At 34.4% G+C, this 17,078-nt stretch overlaps 1 protein-coding gene across 7 annotated transcripts in view; it reads right to left on the bottom strand.

Moving 5' to 3' along the window:
- Positions 1-17,078, bottom strand: part of DMD (dystrophin) — a 991,087-nt gene that overhangs the window by 705,550 nt on the left and 268,459 nt on the right. For all 7 annotated transcript variants that reach the window (XM_018084043.3, XM_018084032.3, XM_018084034.3 and 4 more), the window contains 4 exons: positions 13,745-13,933; positions 12,730-12,911; positions 6,784-6,934; positions 2,375-2,494 (listed from right to left, as the gene is read on the bottom strand). In XM_018084043.3, coding sequence (XP_017939532.3) covers positions 2,375-2,494; positions 6,784-6,934; positions 12,730-12,911; positions 13,745-13,933 — 642 coding nt within the window. The remainder of the gene's footprint in view (positions 1-2,374; positions 2,495-6,783; positions 6,935-12,729; positions 12,912-13,744; positions 13,934-17,078) is intronic.

The raw sequence follows: 17,078 nt of genomic DNA, 5'->3' as shown, positions 1-17,078 counted from the left end.
ACTTGCAAAAATATAGATATTTATATATATGAAAATACTTCAGGAATCACCATCTCAAAAAGAAAGGTATAACTTAATTACACCTGCTTGGAAAATGCATCTTTGACTATTACATGGAAATAACTATTCACTTTCTTCCAAATCTGATCCTGACCAGTATCTCAGTGAGCCAGCCTTATTAAGCTCTTTTGTCTGACAGTGCATGCTCTTGTTTTGTTCTGCTTTTACAAATCAGATACATAATCAAGCTTTGAACTTTGCTCCATTGTGCTTTTTGTCAAACCCTCTAATGGTCGTGCCTGCCAACACGTTCTATCTCCTGTGCTTATATTGATTGCAAGTGATACGAAAAAAAAAGAATTCCAAACAGTTTCTGTACGCAAAAAAAGAGGTGTGATATTTTGCTAGGATAGTAGGTGGTCTATGGTAAGTCAGTTCTCCTGGGCATTATAGTATGAAAGTTTCCACACCTCCCTAACACTCCAAACCTCACAACTTTATATCTGTATTTGGGTTTTATTAACATCTACAATCTTGCTACATATTCTTTGACTTCCAGAGCAATGATATTATCGGGTTTTTCTCTAAGATTCTTCTGTAAGACAGTGTGATTGAAGGAGGGGACAGACCAGCAGATGGAGGCATGTGCTGCAGATGAGGGACCTCAGCAATTTTCTTGCCAGCATCTTTCAAGGAATATACTTTTTCAAAGACAGTAACAACTGGGCACACTTCATCCCAATATTAGATGCCTTCTCCACTATTACAGTTACAAATGGTGTATTTCCACTGTGTTCCATTTACACTCATCATTCATTACGTTTCTTAAGGTATTGCAGTAATGTCTGAGTTCCATTTCAGGTTGTATTGTAATCTGGGTCAGCTGTAGAAGTTCCACAAGCATAATAATGGTACCTTTGCAACCACGGTAATAATAGGTGATGCAGCTGTGTCACATGATGTGCTCTTAACTCTTCAGATGTCTTTCTGAAGTTGTGGAATTAGATTAAATATCTAATAATCCACTAACCTTTCATTTGTATTTCACACAATTAAAAATTCTCATTTGTACATCATTTAATTCATGAAGTATCAAATACCACCCGTAATTTTCTCTTTTTGTTTGGTTTTTTTTTGTTGTACTTTACTCCAGGCCTTTGTGCAAGAACATACTGTTTGCCAGCATTCAAGACATTTTACATGTTTAGCTTAGCTTCTGGAGCCATGTTCTTGCAAGGGATTTGTTTTATTCCACTGAACAGTATACAAGGAGCTGGCAAGAAATTCTGGAAGGTTAAGAATATCTTGAGCAGGTACACCAAAGCTCTAACACTTAAGGTGAAGTTAAAAGGAAGTAATAATTATGGATCAGTAGAGGCTGCATTGTTACCTTGGCTGGGCTGTGTACCCAAATTAGCCAGATTTAAGATAGCACACAGATATCTATCTGTGCTACAGCTTTACCTTCCAGCTGAATGTATTGATAACTTCTCTAGAGAAAGCTTGGGTTCTAATGACTCAAAAACCACAACATTTTTATTTTCCTGGGTAATGAGGCAAAATAAAGGAAAAGCACTTTCTCCTTTCTGAAGGAGAAAAACAGAAGAAATCTTGGTTGCAGTACTGTGATTCCTCTTGAGCAGTGTCCCTGAAGATCTGACCACCAACACAAGAGAACCCTCCCTCAATGCATCTCAACGTTAATTATCCATTTAATTTCATTCAGAAGTGACAGTAAGAGCATTGAAATAAAAATAATACAGTAATAGCAACTTTTTAAAGATGCAAGTGAAGTACTAAACTTTTATTATAAGCAAGTTAATATTTAATAAACTTTCAGAATATCTTTTGAGGTTTATCACAAATGTATCTCCAATGTGTCATTCTTTTTAAGATAATCAATTAATTGTATTTAGAAAATAAAATACATGGAAAGTTTTCTCTTTTTTTAGGGTTTGGGCCAAAATGCAGTTTAGAATAGATTTGGACTGCAAAGGTGTTGCTGCTAATTTCTAAATTCTCCCTGTTCTAGTCCTCTAGAAAGTCTTCTCATAAGAAATTCAAATGAAAAACTATTGTAAAAAACATAAATACTGAAAAGGATGTACACTGAAACAGAAGAATGAAACTAAGGACTGGTTGAGATTGTTCCCTTCATTTCCTAAGAAACATGTCCACAAGAAAAATAATGGGAAGTAAATTATGACTTTCCCAAAACAAGTGTTTTAGAAGAACCGGAATAATCTTTATATTTCTCGATAACTATTAATTGTCTAAAAATTATGGTTCCGTACACATTCACTATTTGGTTTTGCTTATTTTTAAAATTTCTTAGTTCAAGTTTTTGAGACAAGCATTGTCATTTAGTCATTACCTGAAGCTGCTCTTCCAGTGCAGCAGTAGCTCTGTCTCCACTATTCTCATCCACCACCACTACCATATGGGTTAGAGAATTCACCTTGACTTGTTCCTGTTCCAGATCTTCTTGAAATGCCTATAATTGAAGATATGTGTTAGAAAATGTGCTCCAAAGTAAGAAAATACTGTGTATTAAAACCCAAATGTGCATTTTTAACTTCCAATTGTTAACCACTCTTTTACATTACTGGGTTCTGTGTTGTGTAAATAAAACTTGAAAGAACCCCTCATACCACTCCCCTGAAAAAAGCCCGAGGTATCCAGGTCTGTATCTTGCCTGACACTTTTTAGGTGTCTCTAGCTTCAAATCAACAAAAGAATGTGGGAAATTAAGCTCCTGGATTACAGCCTGAATACTTCAGCTGAGTGCATCCTAGGAATTAGTACATATATAGTGTGATAGTTACAGTCTGAAAAATAACATGGTTAACTACATTTGCCTTGTCGTAATAGAAATCTTGGCTGTATTACAAACTATGTTGAATTTCACCATGTCATTGTTTTCTGCTGCCTTTTCAAGTAGAGTAGCTCACTTAGGTATGAAAAGTAAGCCCTTGCTGAAGATAAGATCATGCATTCTAAACCTCTTTGGTAAAACATCTTACTTTTATTTGAATGTTGAAAATTAAAAAAAAAATGTGGTTATAAGCAATAGGAAAGGAATTCACAGACTATTTTGTTTTTAAGGTGTACATTTCTTACCACATATTTCAGAGTTAATTCCTTCATGGGCATAGCCTTTGAGGCAATATAAGAATCCTCCTTTTTCTGACTTTCATGCCTGTGATTACCATTTGCTTCAGAAAGCTAGACTATAAAACAATTCTCAAGGACTGTGAAGCACTCATAATTGTTAGAGTCATCCCTGGAATTTAGACTTCTCAACATTTTATGACCCAGCACTTGATCAAGGAAGAGCACTAATGGATCAGAGCGTATAACACAGCTCGCTTCCCCCAGGTTTAATCCCCTGTTTAAGCCATACAACAATAAATACATTGCTCTGCAAGCCTACAGCAAGGGACAAGGTGACTTTTATTTCCTGGTTAGTCAGTATCTGACAGATGGCATCCCAGAAGAAAATCAGAGTTAGCAACGCTCTGCAAGCGCAGGAGTGGATGGCACTTTGGAAGTGGGAGTCTCACACACATCGTGAAAGACTTGAGAAGTCATGGAACAGATGAACTAGAAAGGTGAGTCATTACCTAATCCTCAGACAGATTCAATTTACCCTGAGGTAAAGGACTGTTTTTACAACCCAAGTGTCTATTTTTACCATGAAATTAATTGGTGAAAATTGTTTGTATTCAGGATCTTGTCGAAACAGGAATTTACAAAGGGCAATCTCAAGGCTAGAGCATACTCTGTTCAAATAATTTAAATTGAAATTTCTAACAAGTTCTTCTGAGCTTGTTAGAGAGAAAGCAAATTTTCAGGGACTTTAAAAGTAGGATAGACATAAATGTTGATTCATGGAGATAGCAACAACAGAAACTCATAAAACTCCACACTTCTTTTAATTCCTATCTATCAGATAACAACTTACACAATCCAACTTCATGTAGTTGAAAGTGAATAAAAATATCTACCTAGGTCATCCAAGTACCCAAAGACAAATCCACTCCTATTTGAACACTTAGGAAGTATCTCATTTTACATTTTCAATTAATTTGAAGTACTAAAAATCCTAGCATTAAAAAACGTAGATGTTTCTGGAAATTTAATGAAATTTTAAAATCTATTAACTGTAAGCTGTATAATAATAATTTGGAATAATAAATCAGTTCAATTTAAAGCACACTTTTTCCTAATTAACACATTTCCAATATAATATTCGATTTAGTTCAATAGTCCTCAGACTTTTATTGAAAAGTAGCTTTCTCCCTTTATAGAATTATAAGGAAGGGATAGTTGCAACAGGAGAAAAAATACATAAAATACTACTGCAAAAAAACAATAGTTCTTTACTGAAATGTTTAACTACAATTCCAAAACATATTGACTACGACAGACTTCTTTCTCACCAGAACTCTGTGCCTCGCTAATGACATAAAATCTTCTAGAGTTCACCACTAATACAGCCCATTCAGAAAATTTTCAGTACTGTCAAAATATTAAGCTCACATATTTCTGAACTAAGTAGCATGCTGAAAAGTGAGAAAGAATGTTGTGTTCTTTGTCTGGTCTGACTGTTGGGTACCATTCCCAATACACATTACTAAATGATTATTATTTTTTTTTTTTTTTAATTATAGGGACCCAGCAGAGAAACTCAAGTGTCAGTCAAACAAGAACGCAAGACCAATATTTTTTGACAATATTGAGAAAAAAGTAGAATAAAGAAATCAGATGTATGGAAGTCATAAGTCAAAGGGGGATACATAACATGAAATCAACAGAGTGAAAAGTAGCTACTAATGAACAGGTAAAGAGGGGAAGTCAAAATTATAAAGGTAAAGAGGAAACAGAGACAGGATAACAACAAACCAAACCTGTCACCTTTGCTGAAGTCTGTTTCAATTGAAACCATCATTGCCTTTTACATCTTCTAACTTTTGGGTCCTCCTATTAATTTGCAAAACATTGTTTCTGGTACATCCAGAGACAGGTGAGAGTCAGAGGAAATATGAGGGGTGCTGGGTTTTGCTTTTCTGTTTGCTTATTTAGTAATGAAGCAATATCTGTGTTACTAAAATTCCATTGTTTTAACCCTTGTTATAGGAGGTAGGTTTGCTGTATATAACATACAATAAAATGATATGAACTTTCTCACAATAATTGAAAGAATGGAAAACACCTTGTTCTTTGACTTCTGAATAAGACAAACAATAAATAAATACAAATGTAATTAAAATTAAACACAAACATTTTCTTTCCAGCACACTAGCTAAATTGTCTCTTGCACAGAAAAAAAGATTTGAAAAGTAATACACATAAATAAATAATGCTGACTAACTCAACACACCAAAAATGAAGAACTAGTATGTGGAAGAGAGATTTATGAACGTTTGCGCTCAGAATCTTCAAATACAAGCTAAACACACATTTTTCTCATTATTAGAAAGAAGCAGCATAAAGAGATTGCATAAATAAAAGGATTACATTTTATGTTAATATTCAAGCATAAAATGCATAGAAATAAAGTTATTTAAGTCTTAGTACTCATGTATTCAAAATCCTTCACATTTCTTTCCCTAATTACCATTTCATAATTACCTGATGTCTTTTTTAAAAAGAAAATTTAATGTCAGAATATGTGCTTAGCTAGCAAACCCACGTACTGAAATACTTTGTCTCCTCACAGGGCAACGACAGATAGCACAAATAGCAGCAGGAGCTGTAGAATTTGTATTCTTCTTCAGTAGCACTCCTTAATCAGAATGCAAAGAAATCATCTTTAACACACTGGTGGATCATGAAGTCTTGCAGTATTTGACCTCTTTGTAAAAGAACTGTAAAAGCTGATTTCAGTTTGAATTGTTTTTCAGATGATCTGCCCTCTAAAACCTGGACTAGCACTGACACAGGTCATGAAGCATCAGGTGTTAAAATCTCTGAAGATACTATGGAAACGAACTGCTTCGAGCCACTGGTGTAGAAACATTAACAGGTTATCACATCAAATCTCCATGACCTCACAAATCATCTCTGTTCCTTATTTTTCTGTGTTTCCTTATCATCACCATGTACTATGGATACATACCTTAATTTATTTTAGAATTTAAATTAATATGAAGCAGGAAAATTTAATGCAGTAAATGAAACCAAGTTATTACACACGATATAGTCTCTTTCTTTTCAGATCTCAATTTTTCCAATTAAAAAATTACCCTCATGGAAAGTAGAAAAAAATTGGCCAAATTCTCTCTTACATTCCATTTATGAGTTTGTTATTTTCCATTAATCAAATACATTACTAAAAAGTATTTTCTACAGTTAGAAAGCAGTGCTGTACAAATACATATTCAGAGTCCCAGGAGTGCTAACAAGATTATGCAGTCTGAGCACTGCATAATCATTATTGCAACATACAAAGGGAAAAAATAACATGCAAAAAGAAGACAACACAGGTATTAAAAAATGTGATATATTCTTATTGTACCACATAATAAAAGGATGTTACAGTTGCCTCACATATTCTAGTATATTGTCTATATGTTTAAAGGAAGTAATTTTTTTTTATATCAGAATAAAACTCAGAGTTGTGATAAAATAACTCTACGAAAGCTTGTAACTGTAGAGAACAATAAATATTAAACTAAGATTCCATATTACTTTGTTATGCTCTAATGGCAAGAGTAGAGGTTTTAAAATGTCAAAAACTGAATTTGTTTTTTATGCCCTTGGAAGCACACCATAACATACCTTATGCTCTTCTACTTGATGCTTTAGGTCCTCTAGATCTGGACCTAGGGGCTCCAAATCGATTTTCTTTGTCCTTTCTTCTGTTTTTGTCAGCCAGTCAGCTAACTGGGCCAGCTGCTGATTCTGCAGATCCATTAGAACTTTATGTAAACTTTAAAACAAAGAAATTATAATTACAATTTATACGTTAAGAAAACAACACGAAGAAACATCTGCCCTGTATATCAACTCATTTTCACAAGGCTACACTTGAAGGCAGAATAAAAATATACACTTTCAAAGAGGAACAGGCTCCCAAGGGAAGTGGTCAAAGCACCAAGGGAAGTGGTCAAAGCACCAAGCCTGTCTGAGTTTCAGAAATGTTTGGACAATGCTCTCAGACACATGGGGTGTCCTGTGCAGGACCAGGAGCTGGACTTTATGATAATGATGGGTTCCCTTCGAACTGAGCATATTCTGTGATTCCATGAAAGAGGTAACTGAAAGTTTGTTGGAAAAGTTTTGATTTCGACAAACAGTTTTGAAGCTTTTTTTTTTAGACTCTGAATACTGCATACAATATTCTGTCTCTTAAGTTTTGTCATCCAGTTGCATTTCTATTAGAACTGTAGTTGAAAATTTCTGCTACCTGTTTTTTTAAAGCTTGTGTTACCTACTATGAGTATTTCGAAAACTCTCAGACAGCTGGCCTTACCACGTTTTCCCTAATTTAGGATAGTAAACAGAAAAAACCAGTAAGTTTTCAGTTATTCAGTGGAGAAAGCTCTGAAGAATTAAACAGGAAATACTTCAGTTTTGCCTAATCAAAGTATTTTGATAGATCCAGAATGATCTGACCAGAAATCCATCACAAATCCTTTCCTTATACTTGCTTCTTTAGAAATTCCCCAAACTTTCCTAAATGAAATCTTTACCTCATCAGAAGCATTTTTAAATTATTGTGTAAACTATGGAATTACAACAGTATTTTGTATTATCCATCTTTCACATAAGATACAACTTTTAATTTAGATTTGACAGACAAAAGTCACTGTCCTCAATCATACTGAGGTTGGTAAAACCATTATATGTTATAGTATCAGGCTATATGTTATAGGATATGTTGTAGTATATTTTACAGCATGTAGTGTCACTGTATGTTAGACTCTGTCAGGCTTAGTGCTGTGACCACTTCCCTGTGGAGCCTGTTCCAGTGCCCAACCACCCTCTGGGTGAAAAACCTCTTTCTAATATCCAACCTAAACCTTCCCTGACACATCTTCAGGCCATTCCCTCAGGTCCTGTCACTGGTCATCACAGAGAAGGGATCAGTGTCTTCCCCTCCTCTTCCCCTCACAAGGAAGGTTTAACTGCAATGAGGTCTCCCCTCAGTCTCCTCCAGACTGAACAGACCAAGTGACTCCAGCTGCTCCTCATACTTTCAAATGCAGACTGGTGGATACAGAAAAGTGTGTTTGTTTGCAGACAAACACCAAGATGAACCAACTTCATGGAAATAAAGTCTTGCAAACAAATTTAAATTTTTTATAAGGTTTGTTTTGTAATAAGGTTTTAGTTACACCTGTTTCTGGTCCCAAATGGCAGCATCAGGTGTTAAATCTGGATCTCTGTGAAGCTATGTTACTTTCTAGAGAAAATAACATTTTTTAAAGTCTCCAGTTAACAACTCTTGGAAGCAAAGGACCAAAGCAAACAAATCACAGGAAAAACTAACTTTAAGCAGAAACTGGAACTTCAACAGAACTCGAGAAGAAAAAAAAAAAAGGTAACATGAAATGGGAAGGGCTGAATTAATCCAAATCTCTAAACAGGAGATATCAAACAGTAATGTTTTTCTGTATTATCTCTGTTGTTTTTTTTTTCCTAAGAACATAATGTCATGGATCTTTGTGATGTACTATAATTTCAGGGTGTTTTTTAACTGGAAATCATGTGTTAATTATAGATCAAAATGACCAGAAGACTCATATGATGTCTTTTCCACTCTAATCTCTCTATTTCTTTATAGATAAAGTATAGAAAGATGATACCCTGCTTTAATATAGCCCATGGTTCACAAGGAATTTGTGATCTCACATCTCAGTCCTTCAGTTTGAAGTATTTTATTGTCTTACTTGATGTTCTAAAGTAAGCTATTATAAGCAAAAAGTACAGTGCTTCATCCTAGACATATACTCTTAGCAATAAATTAAATAAACAGTACAGAAAATCTGTTAAAGAGAATTTAAGAAAACCAAGATATGAGGAAATAGTTATTATATGATTAATGATCTTATTCTGAAGCAAGAAGCATAAACTTGAAAATTAAATAATCACATTTTATTCTTAAGCAAAAGAATGTTTCTCTTTTCTCACCATTCTGCAGGTACTTCCTGGTTTTCAAATTACTTTTATAAACATCTGATAGAAGTTTTAATACTTATATACCCCAGGAGATTATCTAAACCTCTGTTTATGGTATGGTTCTCACAAGTTTCAAATAAAAAAATACTACTTCATTGAATTGAATGTGTTTTAAAAGTTGTAGAATTCTCTATAAAGCCATAAATTGCACTGTTTCCCCCTCCAGTGGTATACTTATCATTCTGAGATGCTTTACTTTAGAAAATTCTATTTGGGGACTGCCAGGAGCAAGAAATTAAAAAAAAAAAAAACACCACAAAAAAACCACCAAAAACCAGGCTATTTTCCTTCAGCATTGCTATAAGAGTCAAATACTTTCAATACACAGTCAATACGTGGGAAATCCAATTTGGGCTGCTTTTACAGAAAGGCATTGCTATGCTACGAACTTCCTCAGACATTCTGACCTACTAAATCACTTTTCCTAAGATGCTTTCATTTTCATAGTACCCTTTATCAGAATATCTTTCTCCTCTCCCCTGTCGATTGTTTGCTTTTGTTTTCCCTGTGCTGTAAAGTGTGGTACCTTTTGTTACAGTTCTTATTACCATTACAAGAGGTCAGACAGCCTCATCCTCACAAAAACCATTTCTTTGGATAAACATGTCACTGTTGCCTTAGGGACCAGATTATAGCAATGTGCTCAGAAGATTGTGCCTTAAACTGAAGCAGAAGATGGATCCTGAGAGTTTAAATTATGTATAATAACCTAGAAATATATTATATTGTGACATCTTATAGCTGGTGCTTGAATCACAGGGGTTTGACCAATAGGTCAAAATTAGCTATATCAAGCAATGTCACTCCTGAGGAATTTTCTCTTGCCCTTAACCAAATTTCATTCAATTTATCACAGATTTTTTTCTATAAGAAATTAAATAGTAGCATCACACTCTCTGTGAAGCCCATATCATTTTATGTCTTCTACCAAATTCATATTGCTCAAATATGACAAAAGATACTTGACCATTCAATTCCCTAAGCAATGTTCTACAGCTGAATCTAGGAGATAAGTTGAACAACTGGTGTTAAAGGACATTTTAGCTGTGTAGAGTGTGTAGGCATAGTACCACTCATAGAGGTGAGGTTGCTACTAGCATGTGTTGACTTAAATGAAAATAAATATGGCAAATAAAACCTCCCTACAGCAAAGTATCATAGATTTTTCTTTCCAAGAAAATAACAGAGCTAGAATAAATTAGGTTGAAACATCTGAAACTCTTTATTGTCAAAGAAAGATGAAATGCAGAAAACAATCTCACTACTCAGTAGCAAGCTGAAAAGAAAACCAATGTTTGGAATTACCAAGAACATACTGCAAAAAAGAGAGTAATGTCATGCAATTGTTGAAAATCATAGTTTGCTTTTTAATACTGTGGACAAATTCCTCAACTTCAAAAAGGTAGGGTAGAACTGGAGAAAGCTCAAAGAGGAGCAAGATGAATAACCAAATATATTCAATATATATTTATGAAGAGAGTAAGAAAATATATACTGTTGACTCTCACTTCTAATAGAGTTACTTGAGGGAATCACTTAAGCTACCAGTGACAAATAAACTAAAATAAGCCATTCCTCAAAAAAGTAGCACTTATTGGGTAAGAAGCTTTTGGAATTCACTGCCAAAGGATGTCATGAATGCTAACAGATTCAAGAGGATATTGAATAAATAGATGAAAGAAAAAAAAATAAAATTCATAGTACATTACCAAATATGCAAAACTGCTTCCACCTCAATGTTACCCTCAGCTGAAAACAACTGGAGGCCAGAGTAGTTCCACAGAGAACTTCATAACATAACACATTTGTATTAGGTCAGACCAATGACACACAGCCCAGTATTTGTTCTCCAGAGCAGTAGGCCCATGCAGACAAATATCTCATCTCCATGGATGAAATGGAAAAAGGAGATGATAAGATGCTGTTTCAGGAGATCATGTATCTCCCCTAAACCTTTTGTTAGACTCATAGAATCATTAAGTGTGGAAATCAAAGTCCAACAGTCAGCGTTAGCACCATCCTATGTTCACCATTAAACCATATTCTCAAGTGCCATATCCACACATTTTTTGAGTATTTTAAGGGCTGGTAACTCTACCAGGACCCTGGGTGGTCTGTTCCAATGCTTTACAACCCTTCTTATAAAAAAAAAATAAAATTCCTCATATCTAATCTAAACCTCCCCTGGTACAACTTGAGGTCTTTTCTTGCTCTGTTACTGTCAGGATGCTGGACTAGACCATTGGTCTCACTGCTAGAGATATTTAGCTGTTATTAAAATCACATTTGCAAAAAGGGCCACTTTCCAGCTGTTTTAAAGAAATAGAAGAGTTTCTCACATAGTACATGTTCATTGGGATTTTCTAAGAGAAAAATTAAGACTTCAGCAGAGAGATTTTAAAAAAATCTACCTAGCTTAAAGTTCCTAAAAGACCACCAAGGATCTCAGATTCTTTTGGGTTTTGTTTTTTGGTTTTTTTTTTTTTTCACCGCTGCATTAATCTGGTTCTATTGGAGAGAACAGCCATAGTCTTCAACAATTAATACTACTTGGCTATAAAGAAACTCCTAATGACACTTAATTAATTTTAAAATTTCCACTGCATTTGATTTAATATGTCAGTTGGTAAACTTCACACTGACCCCCTTACAGAAAGGCCAGTAGGTATATACAAAATTCCTCATGACAAAGGAAGACCCAGCCACATGAGTTTGACACAGAGTTATCCTGTCAGACAGATATTAAGAGTATAAATATAAAATGGAAAATACAAAAAAAAAAAAAAAAAGAGAAAGGCTGAGAAGAATAAATGTGAAAAATCAGGTAACAGTTATTTTCTTAAGATAAGGAAGGAAACTCACACATAAATCACCTTCCATAACTTTCCTGGAATCTCTGTATCCTGCAAACCAAATTACTTCACTGTGACACAATCACAGTGTCACAGTGCACATAAACTCTTATGAAGTTTCTTATACTAGATGGTACTATATAAATAAAAATTTCTAAATAAGATGTAATACTATTAAAAATGCTCCAAAGACTAATGTGACTATTTAACATATTATTTTTCTACATTTACCTGTATTTCAACTTCAAGCTGTAGGACTTGCCATTTTTTGAATAGTATAATTTGTACTCAGATAAAACCATGACAATATTTCCAGGAAAGCTAAGCTCCCATTTACTCTTTTTATGGGATCATGTTTTACAGGGCTTAAAGATTTCTTTCCCTTTTCCTTTTGTATTCTTCTAAAGATTCTCTTCTTTGTAGCTAGGTACAATGTGTGATACAATATTTGTTGAAACAATTGGAAAAATGTGAGGAAGTTTATATACATTTTGGTTGAAGTGTCATTGGGCTTCAAGGCTCAAAAACCATGCAGGCTTCAAAGTCACTGCACATCAAGTTTCAGATTAAAACAGATAAAAGATGGAGTTTTTTTCACAGTGAACTGAAGGAAAAATCCCAACTGTTAGTCAAGTTCAGGATTGTTTCAGACTAAGTCAATACATATTATTTTATCTGACATATTACTTACTTGCTTTGTTTTTCCATACTTGCTACCCTGAGACTTTCCCATCGAGAATTAAGTAGATTCATTTGTTCTTGGATTTCATTCTCTTCATCATCTGAAAGTTTTCCCATTGTTAGAAGTTGACTTCCAACTTGCAAAACATTACCAACACGTCCTTGATGAGCTGTTAACTCCATCATAAAACCCTGACAATAAAAAAAAAAGATATAATATATATATATATATATACATATATACTTTTAAGTTGAATTCTTTGGAAGGAAAGAACAGAATTCCATCATTTTGCGAGCATGATTTTTAACTTTGCTTTTATTTTTTTCAAACCTAACCCAAACCTTGTAACATGAACCAGAAATAAACATTTTCACTTTCTTCATAGAGCAAAAAGTAGCCTGGAGGCTAAAGGGTGACCTTATTGATCTCTGTAACTGCTGAAAAAAGGTTGTAATGAGGTGGGTGTAGTAACAAAAGATAGGATGAGAGGAAATGTCCTCCAGTTGCACCAGGGGAGGTTTACACTGGATATTAGGAAAAAAGGTCTCCACTGAATGTTGTCAAGCATTGGAACAGGCTGCCCAGGGAAGTGGCTGAGTCACCATCCCTGGACGTGTACATGCAGCCCTTAGGGACATGGTTTAGTGGTGGACTTGGCAGTGTTAGATTAACAGTTGGACTTGATGATATTAAGGGTCTTTTCCAACCTAAATAATTCTGTGATTCTAGGGTACAGTCTCCAGTATGATGTTTAAATTCTCCAGATCAAAATAAAAAACAAAACAAAAAACCAAAGCCAAAGAAACAAAAAACCCCAAACAAAACAAAAACCAAACCAATCAAAAAAAAACCAACCAAACAAAAACCCACAACAAAACCAACCAACCAACCAACCAAAACACACCAAAAAAAAGAAAGGAAAAAGGAATAAAATAAACTAGACATATTTTTGGTTTGTGTTTTTGACCTTAATATGGGATAAAAGCATATAAGCGACTACTGAAAGATTAGTATGAACATTTACCTCATGTGTGTGAAACTGTTCTTTAACAACTTCTACATCACTGGATATATCTCCTTGTGCTTGTAATGCATCTTCAGCAGAGAGAAGCCACGTGAGTACTTCTTCTAAAGCAGTTTGGTAGTTTTCAAGATCCATTTCAGATCCCATCCGCGTGGTGCTAAATGTCTTTTGTTCAACAGTTTCTGAAAACTGATCAAAACCAAAATTTTAAGTGCAATGAAAATGGCATCTGGTCAGACAGTTCTACAAAGGAAAAAATGGAACATCATTGTTTTCTATAAAAACTTCACCTGTTTATAAAACAAGCAAAGAAAATGATGTGGCTAATGTATGGAAGTACTTAGTAGTATAAAATCAGTTTATTGACCAAGATCAATTAAGATGGAGCAAAATAAAAAAAACATATTAAATTCATTATTATAAATCACATATTTTACGCTGGAATTCAAAATTCCTACCAAGCATTCCAAATAGTAAATAATTGTACCTGTAGAGCGCAGTTATACATGTCTTTCATTAAATATTCTGCTTTTTCATTTCTACTTTACTATTTCTTATTTAACTATTTTCTCTTGGAAATGAGAGATATTTATTTTCTACAGCAGCTAGTAAAATAATATACTCAAAAAAGCAGCAAGTTACATGCTGACATTGCAGAATGGAAAACATGATATTTAAAAAAAAACAAATGCAACAAACCTTTACACTACATGCAATGCCGTGTTTGAGCAATCCACAGACACACATTTTGTGAAAACCATTCCAGGAGGTTGGAAAAGCTCAGAAAACTCATGTGAAATCATAACTTTTTAAAACCAAGCAGAAGTGCGTTACTGTTGATTTCTCTTTTCCACAAAGATCACCCTTATATTCATTCCTTGGAAACCAGGTGACTGTTATAAGCACAGAATTCACATTTCTGTTCTACTGCTTCAAGTCAAGAGAAATCAACAAGTATTTATTGATTAGTATAATAGTAGAAGATGAGAACAGAATAGAAGCAAGAAATACATGTTTGCTACAGAAGATACCATCTGATAATTTTTTCAAAAAGTTCTGAACAAGTTCAGCTACATTGTTAGAAAATTAATTTAAAAACAAACTCTTTATATAAAAATATACTTATACTTTTATAAAAATTATACTAAGGCACTTAATGCTTTTATAGTTGTCAGAAATTGTCTCTACTGACAACCTTGTTCCAGTAAAACACTCAAAGCAGCTTCCAAAGCCTTTCATTGCAGTTTAGAACTGAAAGTCAAAGTTTATCTCTAGAACCATAAGCAAGAAGCATAATGGATGTAATCTAATCATGTAAAATAAAATTTTCAATCTTCCTTTTTACGACAACTTCATTCTGAATTGTATAGCTACCTAAAACACCAGTCATAAATTTGTCAGCACTTAACACGTGAAAAACGATGTTCAGTAACTGAATCCTCCTCAGAAAAGTAGGCTTCAAAATCTGATGAACTTTATAGTTTGATTTTTTGCTTTTTTGTTAAAAGAAAGTACTATCTTACAGAAATATAAACAATGAAGCACAGAAAACGGTTGCCATATATTCCCACTGCACAAATGAGTATTTGAATTGTGAGTAACTCTAGATTTTAAATTTTATAAAATGTAGTAAGAAATTACACCCAACCACATCACATTTCTGCAGCAAGATAATTTTTTGCAGTATACAGTCCACTGTGGAAAGGGATAATTTGATCCCGATTTTCACATGTAATTTTTTTTCTTTTTATAACAATACTGCATGGGATATACTGTAGAAAAAAAATTGTCCTAACAGTTGAGTGAGACTACGGATATCGTGTTTGTAGAGATCTGTGATTATCTATGTTATCATTTTTTTTGAAAGTTCTTCATCTAAAAACCATTCTTTCTCTAGATTGGACATAGAATACTGCCTTATTCTTAGGAAAAAAAGCTGCCTAAGTATGCATACTTAGGCATACTTCATTCTTGAATCAAAAGCTATTCTTAATAAAGTATTTAATGATTATGCAACACAAACTTGATTGGGTGCAGTCAAAGTAAAACATTTACTGACTAATTTACTGAATAAAAACCTGAATAAGAACACATGGTGGTGGTACATCCCTCTCTCCTCCTTGGTCTCCACTATGATCTCAGAAATGCTCCTGGGCCTTGGCCTTGAGCTTATCAGAAACATTATCTGCTTCCAGGAACATACGTTGACTAACAAGCTTCTGTCTTTTTAAACCAACAGCCTTAGAGACTTACTTTGTTCCACTCAGGTTGTTTCCTGAAAAACAACCTGAGTGGAACATTTGTATTATTGAACTTTTAAAGAAAGGTACTGACCCTAATTGTGGCCAGGATGGAAAATTACTATGACTAAAGCCAATTCTCTTGTGACCCTATAAGCAGCAGTCCTAAGTCCCTGGCTCTCCCAGACCACACCGGGGTGTGGCCAACAATTTCCCTCTGAGTGGGACCTCTCAGAGCCACAGAACTCTCAAGTTTGCTATACTTGGAGGACCACAGATGAACACCAATTGAAATGACATGAAAAATTCAGATGTTTGATGAACACTGCATCCCATCTAGCTAGGAATTAGTCAGGAAGTCATCCTGCAGACTGTTTTGGAAAACGGTCAGCCATTTTTGCATGTAACACAATTCTGGTTGTTCTTAGGGACTGATGTAGAAGGAAAAAATGCTTTGGACCCATAAGTTGTCTGCTAGACTGTCTTTTTTCCTTTGCTCTTGCACATGGAAGAATTATATCTAGGTGAAAAGATGGGAGTTTTAATTTCTACACACTTCACCACCTTCTGCTGGGGTGTGGGGGCTGAAAGACCCCAAGGACTCTGAAGATTTAATTTAAAGTATAAAAAGTGAAAATAAAAATCCTTTGACCTTCAGAAGCCTGGAGAAAATGAAGTCTTCCTGGCAGCTGTATGAATTCACAGAATTTAAACTATGATCTTGTAGCTCCTTCAAGGTAAGCAAGTGAGGGGACATAGTGTTCCTCACCTGCTATTGCATTATGTTCCTAAAGGGAGGAGAAGGATTAGTTGTGTGTTAGTAAATTCTCCAAGAAGCTTCCTTTTAATTCATAGAGACTGTTTCTGAGTTTTAGAAATTCGTTGGGCAGTTTTAGAAAGTAGTTTTACAGTAAAGATTTAGGGTTTGTTCCAGCACTCTTATTTATGTTACATATTTCCTTCATTAAGAAACTGCTTGTCCCACTGAAAGATAAAGAATGTGGCTCTAGACATTTAGAGCTTTTAAACTGGGAGGCATAAAATTTTAAAGAAACATTTTTTGGTAAAGGCAAATTTAAGTTCAGAATATGTTT

This window comes from Manacus vitellinus, unplaced genomic scaffold (assembly GCF_001715985.3).
Source record: "Manacus vitellinus isolate BGI_N305 unplaced genomic scaffold, ASM171598v3 scaffold_7_pilon, whole genome shotgun sequence".
Lineage (NCBI taxonomy): Eukaryota > Metazoa > Chordata > Aves > Passeriformes > Pipridae > Manacus > Manacus vitellinus.
This window is presented reverse-complemented; position numbering and strand designations above follow the sequence as displayed.